Genomic DNA, 16600 nt, shown 5'->3' on the forward strand with positions numbered 1-16600 from the left:
CTTGTTGACGCAGCGTGGAAGGGAATCCAAAAAAAGAAAGAATTCGGAATGGGGAGCAGCGGTGGGGTGGCAAGGGGAGAGGACGACGGAGAGGCACATACGCGGCTCGATGAGAATTTGCGCAACTTCGGCTTTACAGGCAGAATGTTTAGCAATCTAGGAAGGGCTGAAGAGTGTAGCAGCCGTGTCCAAGAACATTTTGATCAAAACAGATTGCCAAATGGGCATTATGGCCCTCTCAAAGCCGAATTCTACTGATAATCATATTCGGCACGTGTTAGCGGACATCGTCGCGTTGGCCTCTACTCTTGATTATGTGGCATGTGTTAAGGTTGATAGGCTAATTATTTCTCCGGCCCATATCCTAGCGAATAACGCGAGGAAGGGAATGATTATTTGATCGTTTGTTATTGTGCTATAAAAAAAAAAAAAAAAAAAAAAAAAAGAAGATGATGAAGATATAACGTTGTTTATGATAGAATATAATAAAATGGGTGGGGAAAAAAGGGTGTTTGCAGCGAAATACAAAACTAATACGAAGTACTTCGTAATACGGATTCTGGTTTTGTACTCCATATTAAAAATGAAAATGCAATTTTCTTCTCTTTAAGCATCAATTCAATCTTTAGTTTACTCGTGTGAAAATGAATCTTGATGATGCAAGATGACATTTTTCAGAGGGCTGTAAAAAAATATGAGAGTACATTCGACTAGTATTTAATGATGAATATGAATTGAAATAATTCACCAACAAATGAATAATATCCAATTTTTATTAAATTTGTAATTATTATTTCAGGTGTGTATTTCTAACTATGAGTACGAGTATGATTTAATATTAATGCTCCATATCAATGGAAAACTGACACTTTTTTTATAGGCTGAAAGGAGCTTAGGTAACAATGTATGAAATTAAACGGGATACACATGTCATGTTCAATTATTCATGCAAAAAAGCAAATATTCTCAAAACATATTTTCACTAGCCAATTAGCAAGGAACAGGGTATTTTCAAAACATATTTTACACAAGACATATTTTCAAAACATATTTTACAGCAAGGAACAGGGTATAGAGAAAGATTACACAAGACATATTTTCATTAACAAAGTGATTTGAAACAAGGAGAATGGTCTTACTGCTTAATAAACACTAACCACATCACAAAACATTCCCAACCGATCCCCCGCCCACCCCTACAAAGGTTACGAAGCCCTAAAAATTGATCTTCCAACCAAAATGTACAACACAAATCTTGCAATTCTAAGGGCAGGCCTGAGCTGAAAGATCACAGGATCCATGCAAGGAGCCAAACTGCAAGTGACACGGAAGTCCGAGCACACCCTCAAAATATTCCGAGAGGCAGAGCAGCACAATTCTTCCATCAGTTATAAAGGCCGGCGTCACCAAACCAGATATGGCAATGCTTCCACAGTTCCCGCATGAAGTTCTTTTTTTGTCATTCTGTCGCTAATTTTTTTTTCCGTTCATAGTTTTTTCTTTTTTTATGGTTTTTTTAAATTCCAACTTCTGCTCAGTTAATAACCTAAAACTAACTGTACAAATAACTGCAGGCTAGCTAAAAGTTGGAACTGTCTTTCAAACTAGCCTCTGTTGTCTTGTCTCGAAAAACCAATATTGCACAAGCAAACCTGAAACAGTCAAGCCAGCAACCTAATATTGCACTTACCCGAGAAACTGGCTCTCTCTCCCACCCCCCAGCACTGGCGCCAGCGCAGTCGTGGTGATTTCAGGCTTCTTCATTTGCTATTTCAGATTACTCTTCTGCCCCACTTCAAGCTGTTGTAGCAAGACTAAGCCTGAAAATTATCACAAAAAATGCAACCACAAAAGCAATATAAAAACGGACATGGTGACAGGTGTAAGTTAAAAAAAAAAGAGTCAGAAAAATGCATGCCTTAAAACCGGATCTTGTATTGTTCTAGAGTCCGCTGCAATGTTTGCCTTCAGCGTTACACCATTTATTCCATTTGTCTTCACAACATAAACAAAAAATTTAAAAAATAAGTAGCTCAAAAAAGAACAACACATAAACTCAAGACCTAAACGACAAAGGAAACTGTGAAAAAAGTGAGTTTCATCAACCAGCTAGCTTTTGCTCATTTCACTAGTGGCTGATGATCAACCTTCCAACGAAAGCAAGGACACTATACAAGTAATAGTGTGTGAAGACTACAGAAGAAAGAACAGCAAAGGCCAAGATTGTAAATAACACAAGAACAAAGAACAATATTTTTTAGAACCAACATAATACTAGTAGATAGAGTAAGAGATAAAACCTCGGATCCATCTTGCAATGCAACAATGCCCTTCACACAACCACCCCTTATCTTGGTGAGCAAGCCAGAAACTGCCTCGAACGAATTATTCTGAATTGAACTCTGGTTTACACTTTCTTCTGAACTGCTACAGTTTCCACCCTCTTCATTTGCTTTGAATACGGAGTCAAGATCCCTGTACAATCCGTTGCTTGTAAGAATGGAGACCGCATTGCAGGTTGACGGAATTTCTAAATTTTCTACAACTGATACATTACTGGCAGGAATAGCCAGGCCTGACTCTTTTGAATCACAGTCCAACGCCTTTTTCTTATCTGACAATCCATGTTCTGGTGGTGAACCACTGTCGGACACAGGTGTCACGTCACACTCAACAGATCCCAATCTCTCTGGCAATGGAGACCCAAAATTATGAAGCACTGAATCAGGAGACACTGAAACCGGCCCGCACGGGCTATGAGACCGTCGTTTCCCCAACTGCCCATCTACATCTTCACTAGAACGCTTTCTTTTAAGAGAGCTTCCACCAATAACTTCATCTTTTGGACTACTTGAACTTTGTGCTCGTTGATCACCTACGGACCTTGATAGCCGAGATCGCTTATAACCTTCTGGCAAAACAAAAGCTGGAAGCAGCTTTCTACGAACATGGGAAACACATATATCCATCCCTGGCTTCCAGTATGAGTACATATTTATTGAATTCCTAAACTCATCAACTGTTGCACGTATATCAAACTGCTGTCCCTCCTGGGAAACCTCGCCTTGCTTCCTTTGCAAACCCATAAAAAATGCACAGTGAGCCCTTTGCCTTGATGGATCAAACAAGTCATGAGGACAGGGATGACATTGAAGTTTCCCAACAGTATCACGTTCTATCTGGAAAAAAAATAGATACCAAGATCTACTCAGAAAAGAACTAGTAATAAAATGTACAAGAAGACCTAGGATTCATAGGGAAGCTAAAAGCAAATGTGTTCATATAGATCTGAGACCAGTTCGAAAAGCTAATCTAGATAAACTTGGCAACTGAGAAAATTAAGAAGCCATGCATAGACCTATTTAAACAATATAGTCGATTGTTGCCAATAAACACAAAATCTTACCATCAGAGTCAGCTGTCTAAACCGGGATTCTACCCACCCTCTCCAAGCACGCAAATCATCAGCATCAGCTGCAATTATGTCAACCTGTAGATAGTTTTTATAACTCTCAAAGAACATGTACGGTTCAAATAGAGTACTCCAGCGTGCCTTGTTGAGCTCAATATCCTAAAATGATAAGAGTAAAATGATACATTAGTAAGCTTCCTAGTGACAAAAAAAGGAGACAAGCATCAAAACATACCTGACAAATCTTGTTACCAAACTCCAATTGTTCCATCATCACCCGTAGAGTACTTGGCGAAACATTGTAGCTAGAATTCATGCAAGGGTATGCAGGCGTAATGATAGGCATGCGATGAGTACGATCCCGATGATTCCTACGAGGATCCCAAACAGGAAATCCAAGCTCATCTTCTTCAATCCCACAAAGCATCACAGGGTTGGGCCAACGCCACTGAGTATAGACTCTAAAAAATCGAGAAACCAGCATACTTGGTATTGCATTTGGATACAGCTGGCATACTCGAGCCACAAGAATAGCCCAATTTACACCACCGAGAAATCCAGTCACCTAAGCCAACAGTTGAATGGACTTAACAAAAGAAAAAGGATGACAAAAGGCTGAAAGGGGGGAATGATCAACAATAAAACCATGAAACAACTTAGAAACTTACATTTGAGTAAACACCTCGTTTTTTAGCCCAAAACCTGAGACACCTAAGTGCAGTGCGGAAATGCTGAAAATAGGAGATAGTTTATAACATTCAAGGACAAAAATAAACTGCAAATAAAAGCTGCTACCTGACCACAAATATGTGGTATTCTGGTAATAAAGATACAAGCAGAACAACCTAACATAAATTTTACTTCTTATTATTGACAGCAACAAAAAAACAATAAAGGAAACAAAAGCAAGGAAAAATAGACCATGTGCCCTTGTGTACCTCAGCGTCAGGAACTAGCTTAAGAATTTGATCTGCCACCCTGCAACCATTTAGACTTCGAACAGTAGCTTCGTCAACATTGTACAGCACCGAAACATGGGAGATATCCAAGTCCTGCATCAATTCTCTTACAGTATTAATGTACGCAAACTTCTAACTAAAAGTAACGTAAACAGTCAAGCTAGTACAAGACTCATGCAGAGTATATATTATCAAAACAAAACACATAAGACATCAAAGTAGCAAGAAGATGCAGGTTCTATTGGAATAGGGATTCTGCAACTGACACTAACCCAAAAGGGACACTGCAAGATAAACAGCCCTTCACAAACTCAAATGTATTCCCCAGGAATTGGTACAATTACATGTCTACAAACATCAATAATAGGAACATCATATAAATAAAGGTGTGGCATCAACACAAGCACTATTTCATCACTTCTACTACACATGAAGACAAAAGTTGAAAAGGTAGAAGTAAAATATTGCCCAAAAAAATGAATCCACATATAATCTACAGAATAATAAACAAAATTACAAAGAAAAATATCAAATTAATTCTTACTTCAGGAACAACTAAGAAGGAGACACTTGCGTACAGAAGATCAATAGAGATCCCATCAAATTTAAATTTCATCACTGGTACATGAGCATCAGGAATAGGTTGAAGCTCTGTAACTTCCTCCAACTGTGCCAGGATATCATGGAATATGTAAAAGAAATCCTCCTACATAACACAAGATTAAAACCGATTAGAGGCCAATAGCCAGAGCAAAATCAATGAAACAAACACATCGCAGGTTTCAACAACAGTACTTACATCTCGACTAATATATGATGGCCCCACACATAAAGCATCTATATCAGCTCCAGGACCATTTACCTGGATAACGGAATGGAAAGGAAAAGTTCAAAAAATTATACCGAATAATAAGGCTAAGAGGAAAGTAGTGATGTCATTCATACACTCCTTTGCCTTTGCAGAATGTGTTGTGTTCACATACACAAATAACACCGACAGATAACATTGATTTGACATCAAAAATACAGAAAAGGAAATTGCTTCCAGAAATCAGTGAGCAACCAAAACAAATACACTATAGAATCTATCAAGCCATCAGTTTTTGCAATAACTAAAAAATAGGCACAATTAAAACATCCAAAGATAACTAGTGCATTTTTAGCTAGAATATAAAACATATTGATTCTCTTCAAACATGAATTCACCAGAATTGCCGGTTTCAATAGCAGCAATCTCAAAATATATTTCAGAAAACAATAAAATCATTAGGTTTCTTACCCCTAGACGACAAGAACCAAAAGTGAGTATCAATGCATTAGCATCCTCGACCATCTGGTCTGTATACCCTCTCAATCGAGTAAGTTGTTTCACCCAATCTTTGACAAGCTGGCAAGTAGAAGCATAAATTACAATTCAATACTAAGTGAAGTGATTAAATCAATAAATCAGGGAGCCAGGGAAATCGGAGAAGAAAATGAGCATGCAAGGGAAAAGCGATGGTAAAAAATGCAGATACATTCACATATTAGACAAGATAATATACTGCCTACAGCTATGAAGCATTGAGAGGACATGAGTAATAAAACTCGCACAACACTCAGCCACCCCCCTCGCGGAAGAGAGTAAATCCGCATAATGCATAACAAGCTAAACTCCTCTAGAGCCATTGTTGTAATCAGTTGCCAATAGTACAATGCAAACCTTTTGGACTTTAATAGGAGGCTTGGTTAAGTTCCTGTTCTCACTAGAGTTCATTATATCTCAACAACTTCTACTACCAAAAAACAATAGTACCGAGATTGATGTGGAAATTTCCTCGGTCTCATGAAAATTACAAAGATCATTGTGCATGAAGGGAAATTACAAGGTAGGGGTAAAGAAGAATCAAAATGGACAAGAAAATAAACTAACTCTTTCTCATTATTGAACAAAAAACACAATGATACTTGCTCTACCAATTTATTAATAAAATTATGTTTCAAATAATTAATGCCAATAAGTAGTAAATTAGTAATAAGCTTTCGACAAAACATCACATTAAAAAAACTAGCTATCGCTACTTTTCAGCAAAACTTTAAACCTATTAGCAAAAGCATACAGTAATCTCCAATGACAAACAACAGTCAATCCAGCTTGTTATGTAACATTATGAGAACCTCGTTATCTTCACAGCTTCAGCAACAAACAACCTCATTATCTTTCGTGTTACAACTCCAACATCTAATAAGCTCGTTTAATTTAAAAATCAGCAGGGCCAACGCAATCATAGAGTAATGTTCAACGAAAAACACCAATCAACCCAGTAATTTCAGAGTTTCTGTAGCATCCCAGAACCTTCTTCTATTTACCGACATGAAAATAAACAATCCAGGTGTTTTGATCCGAATTGCACAAAACCAGTTTGAATTCATGTCAAAAACAACAAATCTTCAATCCAAAGTAAATTAGTAAATTATACCTCTCTAAGGCGAGCCAAAACAGCTTCCCTCTTTGCAGCCTCGTCATTGCTTTCATACAAACCAGAATCAACCAAAAACTATACGAAAATCAACAATCTTTTAGGCCAAACATAGAAACAAAAATTGGCAATTGGAAACAAAAATTGAGAATCAAATAATCAAACCTTCTCCAATTCACGAGTCCTCTGCAAATCAGCGGCGGAAGGTCCAGCCATAGAAATCGGCTTCGTTACTCCAATCTGATTCACCAATCCCTCTGCACTTCCCATCCTTGTTCACTCAATAAAAATTCCGTCAACCTTATATCCAAATTCCCAAAAGAGACCCCAACAACGCAATGATCTATCTTCGAAATAAAGAAAACCGCCTAATTCCGCTAAATTGAAACCCTAAAACACAATGATCTGTCTTGAGAAACAAGAAAAACACCTAAATTCCCGAAATTGAAACCCTAACAACCGCAATGATCAAAATTCAGGAAGGAAATCGCGATCGACCAAATCAGGAAACAAAAGAAAAACAGAGAACAAAAATAGAGAATTGGGAAATTTGAAATTTGAAATTGGAACCCTAAGAAAGAATCGGAACCCTAGGAAAATCGGAAGGAGGGACGAATTGTAAGGGGGTTCCAATTGATTTGGGGAAGGAGGAGAGAGAAAGCGAGGGATTGATCGGTGTGGCGGCCAATTGATTTTTTCTATATAAATTTTGTTTTTGCGAGTGGAGATATTTCATATTTATATAAAACGGGAAAAAAACCGTGAATTCCTAAAAATAATGGGAGTAGTTAAAGGAGAAAGATATTCCAATTTCCAATTGGAGAGATTTTAGAGTGGGAGTTTTGGCGTACTTTGTGATGTCATGTGCGCGTCTACGCGGGTATCTAGTCAGTATTACTCTCTAATCCCTGTTTTCCTTTCCTTTCCTTTCCTTTCCTTTCCTTTTTTAGATGGTCATTTCAACTTCCCTTTCATCATCTTTGTACTCCAAATGTTTGTAATGTGAGCGATTTTTTATGCTCCATATCGTAAATTAACGAGGTTGAGTAAAGTTTTCAATTTCCAATTACTTTTAAGGAACTCAATCTTATATTTAGATAATTTAGCTATTTTGAGATATGATAACACATCAAGATATCAGCTCATTTATCGTTATTAAGTTTTCTTACGGAGTATTTCTATTCCGTAGTTCTTAATAAATTAAGATATGGTATCGAGAGAAATAATCTTATTTTTTGTTTTGCTATCTAATTTTAATCAAAACTTGTGATCATTTCACATTATTTGCAACGATTAGAGGTATGTCTAAGCCAATACTACTCTGAAACAAGTCACGATCTCGACGTACTTGATACAATGAGTCAATGAGTGTTAATTAACTCAACTCCCATTATTTCATTACTACTTCTATAATGTAATAGATTATTTTAATAGGTTAGTGTAGATTAGTAATCTATACTGGAGTAATAATAATAATAATAATAATAATAATTTTTAAAACAATGTTTTACTTGTATGTGTCCACTTTTCGAATTTATATTTTTATCCTTTAATTGATTTACTCTTTAAATTCAAATTTTAACTTTGGGAAAAAAAAACAATTGCATGACTCTTCGAATATTTTTCATTAATGGTTTTACATTCATTCACCATTAAAAAAAATTGATTACTTTATCGTCACTTCGGCTTCATTATCAAAGTATATTAGGTTTTGATTAAAACATTTAATCATACACAACACAGGCTAACAAGTAATTTTATTTTATAAAGTAAAATAGACAAACCTGAAGATAGTTTTTTCCCAAGACGGTAGACCGGAACACCATAGATTTGTACAATGTGTAAAGATGAAGTCAAACCGTCCTAATGCACCGTATTGGACTGAGAAAGCGCTCGCATGATTCCCAGTTGCCATGTACACCGTACTCCGTGTACAAGAGAAGTCCAACAAGTCAAACAGTGGTTAAACAAATTCAAAGGCCATGACCCACTCTTAAAACAAACTAAGGAATGCCCACTGCTCCACTTTGAATATGCCATCAAATATTTAAGCCCACTGAATAAATTGAGTCAAAATTTAAGTAATTTGTGTTATTTTCATATCTAAACTAATACTCCTTCCGTATTTATACACTTGTCTTTTCTGGCCGTATTTATTTAAGAGATACACTTGTCATTTTTAATAACTTATCAACCACACCATCTAATTAAATAATCTATCTAATATATCTTATGTCCCATCACCTTATTAAACAAATAATTTCATAACTACACCCCACCCCCCACCCCTTAAAATGACATGGTCTCCACTTGTTTTACTTATTAAAATATATACCCAACCCCACTTGTTTTATTACTTTATTTTATTCAATTCTTCTTCTTAATACCCGTGCCAGACCAAGTGTATCTCTTAAATAAATACGGAGGGATTATTAATACTCCTTCTGAATCTAAATGTTTTTCCCATTTAGAATGTTGACACTAGAAGAGAATCTTATGAATTACGTTTGATTCGTCTCAATGAGTACTTTAACGATATGAAAAATTTATAATTTTTAATAACACGTAACTAGAGATATTAACGATGTAAAATATGTATTGGCATGTGTGTCAAAGAGAAACGGAAAAAATATTTAGATTCAGAAGGAGTATTAATCAATTGGAAGAAGTGACACATAAATGGTATTTATTGAAGGGAAAACTATGTGATGTCGATAAATTAAGAATCTGTTTGGCAAACACTTTCAATCACCTTAAATGATTAGGTGCTAATAATATACGTCACTTTAAATGACTAGAAGTGTTTGGTAAGGAGCTGAATTAAATTTAAGGTGGATAAGATGACTGGTTTTGGAACATTACTCTGATTAACGTTTCACTTTCAGCACCTTAAATTTTTTTCTTCGGTGAAAAATAAATACGGAGTAACATGGTATTGCAAGGTATTGCAGAACTGTGGAAAGTGTAGTGCATATAGAAGAAGATGTGATCTAATCTACAAGCTCCATAATATCTCTGCTATTTTTGTTGTTAAATTAAAATAGTTATGAAAATTAAAAGGAAAAATCAATTTGGTGGAGTATTCAGGGGTCAGACCCTAAATCTTGACAAATTAAAATTGAAAGAGTTGAGCAATGAAAAAAATTTGAGATAACCCTGTGATTTACTTATGAGAAAGAGAGAGCGAGTGACTTTGCAATTCGATTCTTAGAAACCTTTAATCTTGAAATTAAATCCACAAATGGAACTGGAAAAACACAGAAGAAGATGTAGTCTGTAGGTTGTGATGGTTGGGGTCTTGAGGAAGATGATGAGTGCGAAGGGAATTAATCGCATTTTTATTTTTTATGTTATGTTAAAAAATTTATAAATCCCTTCAGTAACATCAATAAACAAGAGGGGATATGATTATCTTTTAAGAAAATACTATTATGTATAAAATACTTAAATATGAAAATATTTTAATTAAAATATCAAATTAAATATATTACGGATAAACAAACCAGTTTCAGGTACTTAAGAAATTATTTTTACCAAACAGTTAAAGCAAACAATCACCTTATCAGTTTCAGGTGCTACATTCTCAGTTTCAGCTAACTTATCAGTTTCTGCAGCTAAATTTTAGCTAGTGTTGTCAAGCAGAGCCTAAATCGAGTAACAAAATTATTCAAGTCTTGATCGTATTCCGTACTTTGTAAGATGTAGCTGTTAGATAATACTCTTATTTAAATATTTCTCCGTAGAAATTTATATAATTGTAACAAATATCGACCTTTAGCTAGAGTGGAAAAGCGCAGGTAAACTCAAATAACAAGACCAAGATGACTCTGAAATTAAATCGTGTTAATAATATGAATACAAATGATCAAACTGCTCGTTTATTCCCCTATCGGTGCACTTGTGCTTGGACTCGTGGTCGTGCTTGTGCTTGTGCTTGAGTTTATGACTTTGCTTGGACTCGTGCTTGTGTTCGGCTAGCAATGGTTTATGCACCATCCACTTTGGATTGACCACGGATTAAACGTCCTTCTATGAATGACATAAAATAGAGAAATAAATGAATCCCTCAATTGATCTCAAGTTGCTAAAATATTGAGTAATATATTTTTGATTTGTCTCATATTATTCGTGGTCATATGTCTCTATTTATATTACAAACTAAATTGCCTACACTTTGTAGGATTCCTAAGTCCTATAGTACATAATTGAGCTTATGTAAACGCGTTGGTAACACTTTTTGAAATGCAAAATTACTAGATTTTTAAGTAACACTTTGGTAACATTTTTTTTAAAATGTAACACTCAAGGTAACACTTTTAACATACTAACATAGGTAACATTTTATGGTAACACTTTTAAAATAAGTAACAGTTTATGGTAACACTTTTAGAATAGGTAACAGTTTATGGTAACACTTTTAACATAGGTAACATTTTATGGTAACACTAAGAAGTGTTACCTTATTTGTTAAGAAGGAAATTAAATATTTGCAATAAAAATAAGGGCTAATCTTAAAAATCCCATATTTATAGAAAAATTAACTACTCGCAGCCAAAAGGAAAAATAGAATTTGGGTTTAGTTTTTCTGAAATTTCTGAAATCGCAAGAGACCAAAAAAGAGGGGAAAAAAATCGATCTTACGTTTAATTTTCTGAAAATCTCTAAGCTTTCCCCTTCCCTAACAATTCATTATTATCTTTATCTATTTAATTTATTATTTTTAGTTAAAAATTTAAATAGTTTGATGATAATTTACAAGTTTAGGTATGAGGATATTTTTCTATTTGCATTTATAAATAGATACGATTTTCGAAAAAAATTATTTCACTCTATTTAAATCAGTTTTCTAATATTTATGAGATTTTTTCTTTATGTATATACTTAAATATAATTATATACTTTGCTAAATAAAAGAGATGTCTATTTTTTTTTTAAAAAAAAAAACAAACAAAAAGCCCATCTTATGTCCGGAAACACCAAAACGCTTTTCACACACACTCAACCCCCTCTCTTCGATTCTACGGTCTCTAGCCACCATGAGTGCCACCGTGAAGCCACCAGGCCCACCACTTTTCCTCCATCGCCACCGTCTTCTATCTCGCAATCGTGAATTCCACCGTTAAGCCATCATTGAACTAATCAAGAATTCAAAATCCGAGTGCTGATCATCTCTGCATTCCCCTGTTACTTTTTATCTATAGTAGCTATGGAGTCTATAATTTATCTAGCCCAAGTTGCACCTTAGTTTTCAAGGTAAAATCGTTCGCACTTTCTTATTCTTTCTATTTAATTAATTGTTATTTTCCGATTTAATTCAGAGATTTTAGTGATTTGTTGAGTAAAAATGTCCATTATTAGGGTATTCATTTATAAGATCGAGCAATCAAATACCATTGATAAAGATGTTTTTTAATTTTTGCAAATCCATAGAAGGATTACGACCTTATCTTATCACTTTGGTAAATTTGTACTGCATATATGGTGCTTTCTTATTAGTGTAAGTTCTATCTGTTTTTTTTTTTGTTTTTTTTTTCATTTTTATTATTTATGGTCCAGAGATATCTCTTCAGATAATATGAATTGCAGAAAGCTATCATAATCTCAAATTTATGTGATTTAATTCCTTCTAATCAATGGCCATCAGTTGCAGTATGCTTTGGAGGTACTACTCTCTTTCTCTTCCTTATACTTTCAATATTGAAAGGGTGATTTCAAAAGATATATCAAGTTCAAACACCACACCAATTACAGAATTTTGGAGTTATATAGAGTCCAGGCACAAGAATACAGAAATATGCGAGCTATATAATTTTTTCTTTGTTCCATCTATTCGATCATCATGTATTACTGTAGACTGTAATATACTTTGTCATTTGAACTGTATATTTTTATTATCGATCAAACCAACTGTAGATTTTAAGAAATTTCATGATATAAGGCATGTGTTGGTGATAAGGTGAAACTAAGTTTCTTATTGAAAGCTGATGATAAAATGTCACTTTTTCCCTAATTGTTGACAGGTTAACATGTGATGGAGAGAGCTGGAAGGTGTACTCAAGTAGTTGCTTAATTATCTAATTTTTTACTACTTTTCTATCATTTCCCATAATAAAAGTAGTAAAGTAATCTTAGAAGTTGTTTGCTGATGTATCCATAGCTGTGCTATGTAAACTTATGTTAAGCTAGATGATTTTAGTTGTTGTTGGCTTTTATTGGTTTCCTTTTATTGGTTTAAGTGTCTATAGATTCTTACTAGTTATATTGTTTTATGGTTGTTCTGTCCAGTTCTAGTAGTTTAGTTTCAATCTTCTTTCATGTTATATAATCCCCTGTTTCTTCTTATTTGATGTTTCTTGGGCACTTATGATCTCATTTTTTTGTGTAGGGTTAAAGATTACAGTGTAATATTAATAAAAACACTTATGAGAGGAGAAATTCAATTACGAATAGAGGAATTCAGGATTTGAGAAATTAAGCGAAGTACAATGAAAAAAGAGAGCTAGAATAGACCATTTAGTGTTATTTGAGACAGAAGTAACATTTCTTTGACCCTTCCAAGTATTAATCATTTTCTTTCACTCTAGCCTTGTAAGTACTCAGCTTTTGTTGACTACGTGCTTTGTGTGCCTTCGCCTTAATGATCCTATATGATGATCCATCATTGCACCTGCATTGTTGGGGAGTAGATTTAATTTAGCAGGTTGGTAGAACAAAGTACGAACGAAATCATGTAGCTTGGGATGGTTGAGAGTTGCATTCTTTTGTGCTTTGGAAACTATTTTAATACTTTAATCATGTTTTGAGTTGGTTGGATTTTCAATACTTTGGTTTTGGGCCGTTATGGTTCCAACCTGTAGGAGGCGTCAATTATTATTTATGTTGGTTTGAAAGTTAGTTATCATTAAATTCCGCTGCGTAATTCTGGTACTAGCCTTAACCGTTATCACGGTGGCGGTAATACTTTAATAATTCCTTTATTTTAAGTTGGAAAATAGTTTTATAAAAGCAAGGAATTATTAGGGTGTTATACAAGTGGAGTTATCGTGCCCTGTTCGATGGCAATGTGAACAAGATAGTTTAGACTTATCTTTCCAACGATCGTTGTTGCCCTTCCAACGAGCAGCAGAAACAACAAAGGCGTATGCCTCAACAGATTCCTTCACAACCTTCCCCGCAACGATACCACGGGATTCTTCAATTCTTCTTGTAGCAGCACCTCCAGAGCCTCTTCAAGAGAAGTAGGTGGTTTTTGAGACATCAAATATGTAAGTACCACGGCATACAGATCATCATCTAGGCCTATCAAAAGTTGGTGAAATTTTTCTTTTTCCTTATCTTCTTCATACCTCCCAACAACATCACAAGTGCATAGCCCACACTTACAACCATGAGGAGTCTTTAATTGAGCAAGATCATCATAGAAATCCATGAGCATATTATAATAATCTTCAATGGACGCTCCCTTAGTCTATTAGCAGTCGGTTATTTTCGCTCGTAGTTGTTGCACACGAGGCCCTATTGACACACAAAACCGTTTTTCTAAATAACCCCAAAAAGGCTTGGCCTCAACCATATACGGGATCGATGTTGCAACTTTCGGAACCATAGTTTTGAGAAGTCATGCCACAATCATGGAATTATAAGTCTCCTAGTCAAGAAATTTAGAGTCTTTTGTTGGTCTGGTGATTGTTCCATCAACGAACCAAACTTCCGGCGCGATTTTAAGGACAAAGTGATCTCCCTAGACCACGCCAAATAATTATCTTTACCCTTTAGAGCCACGTGAGTGATCAGATTTCTCGGTTGATCGTCGGAGCAAAGGTAAAATGGAGAAGAAGGATCGAGTTTTCCATCCTCGCCGGTCATGGTTACAGTTTTTCGTGAGAAGAAAAGAAAAATTTAGTGTTTTAGGTGTTTTAGGGTTTTGGTTTCTAGCTCCGATACCATGTTAGCAATTGGTTTTCCTTGCTTTGTATTTATGTTAAGTGTAGTTTATATACAAGTTAATACAAGGCTTTGACCTACTAGGCCCAATAACTAAATACATAAGCGAACTAAATACAATAAGGCTTAACATATATACTTTCCTAATTTTTTTTTGGGCAAGCAAGAGAAGCAATATATTAATCACTGAGAAACATTTACAAGCTACTGGAACCCTCTAAGTGCCATAGCAGCAACAAAGAGAGCCCTAAAAACTAGAAGGCTAGAAAGAAACTAGCCTAACAGACCCCAACTACACCATTACAAGGAATGAATCCAGTCTTTATCACTATTACAGATCTTGGTACTCAAAAGTTGTTGAACTCTATGTTTGACCTCGAACTGAATCTGATGGATGACAACACTGATTGTGGGCACTTTCAATGACCAGACAACCTCATTCCTAGCTTTCCAAATATTGTAAACTAGGCTAGCAATGGCAGTGAAGCATACCGTCTTCTTGAATTTTCCTTTAGTGTATCTTTGGACCCAATTTAGGATGGGACACACAGAATTCCTACTGGAGTGAAATCCAACCAATTCATGATTAGCTTCCTGCACTCTGGACTAAAGGGACAATCAAAGAAGAGGTGAGGAACAGTTTCAGGATAAGAGCCACGGACAACACAAAGGTTATCTTTACCAATGCCAAGTTGATGAAGTCTGATTTTTCTTTTTAGTCTGTCCAATATTGTAAGCCATAGAATAATCCTATGCTTAGGAACTGTAAATATGTTCCAAACAAATTGTTGCCAAGGAACCTTATGAAGGAAATAATGCCCTTGGTCCAAGTATGCATTCTATGATAAGTCTAATAAATGCGGTTCAGTATTAATTAACAAGTTAATAATTCAGTGAGATCAAGTGAGTTGAATGCCTAGCTAGAGGCCGCTTCAGTTCAAGTGGAATTAATGATATTAATCCACAGCTTACTCTTGACTGAACCCGTAGGGTCACACAAATAGTACGTAAACGGATCAAGTATTTAATGGCATTAAATACTCTATCTATGGATATTCGGAATCGACGGATCTTGGTTTCAGTGGGAGCTGAGATCGTCACAGGCAAGAAATGAATACTCCGGAAACGATGATATTACCGGAAACGGAAATATGGATCGTATCGGAAATATAAATATTATCCAAGTCGTAGATGTTGCCGGAAACGGAAACATGGTACGTATCGGAAAATATTATCGGAAATGGAAATATTACCAGAATCGGAAATATTGCCGGAAACGGAAATATTGTCAGAATCGGAAATATTACCGGAATCGGAAAATAATTCCGGAAACGGAAATATTAAATATTTGTTCGAAACGGAAATTAATTCCGGAATCGGAAATGTTAAATATTGTTCGTATCGGAAATGAATTCCGGAATCGGAAATTTAATCGGAAGCGTATCGTACGAATAAGCATCGGACGAGGCCTGCCGGACGAGGGCCCAGCACGAAGCCAGGCCATCGCCCAGCAAGCCAAGCGCGCCACACAAACAGCCACGCCAGGCCCAGCGCAAGGCCAGGCCCAGCAGGCCGTGGCAGCGCGCACAGCGCGCGCAGCGCGCGTGGGTGCTTGCGTGGGCTTGTGGCTCGCGCAGGCCTCGCTGCGTGGGCTGCTGCTCGCACGCACGCATGGGCGGCCCATCGAGGCTGCCGTGTGTGTGTGCGTAAGTGTTTGTGTTCGTGCACGTTTCCTAAAACGTGCAGAGTTCGGTTAATGATTAAATTCCTAATTCTATTTGATAAATTAATTAAATTAGAGTTCTTGTAGGATTCTAGGTTTAATT

The 16600-nt window shown here is 35.8% G+C and overlaps 1 protein-coding gene and 1 long non-coding RNA gene across 2 annotated transcripts; one reads left to right on the forward strand and one right to left on the reverse strand.

The window, feature by feature from the left end:
* Positions 1–1072: 1072 nt before the first annotated feature.
* LOC110796878 (nuclear poly(A) polymerase 2) lies at positions 1073–7590 on the reverse strand. Its single transcript, XM_022001961.2, has 12 exons — positions 6996–7590; positions 6831–6908; positions 5651–5758; positions 5171–5233; positions 4916–5077; positions 4351–4464; positions 4081–4143; positions 3648–3977; positions 3407–3571; positions 2301–3179; positions 1919–1995; positions 1073–1820 (listed from the first exon to the last, which is right to left on the reverse strand). The coding sequence occupies exons 1-12, from the start codon at positions 7098–7100 to the stop codon at positions 1796–1798; spliced, it is 2169 nt and encodes a 722-aa protein (XP_021857653.1). The 5' UTR covers positions 7101–7590; the 3' UTR covers positions 1073–1795.
* Positions 7591–11685: 4095 nt separating this feature from the next.
* LOC130472382 (uncharacterized) lies at positions 11686–13172 on the forward strand. The gene is made up of 2 exons (XR_008932528.1): positions 11686–12083; positions 12387–13172. It is a non-coding gene; the product is annotated as an uncharacterized lncRNA (long non-coding RNA).
* Positions 13173–16600: the final 3428 nt, after the last annotated feature.

This window comes from Spinacia oleracea, chromosome 4, assembly GCF_020520425.1.
Source record: "Spinacia oleracea cultivar Varoflay chromosome 4, BTI_SOV_V1, whole genome shotgun sequence".
Classification (NCBI taxonomy): domain Eukaryota; kingdom Viridiplantae; phylum Streptophyta; class Magnoliopsida; order Caryophyllales; family Amaranthaceae; genus Spinacia; species Spinacia oleracea.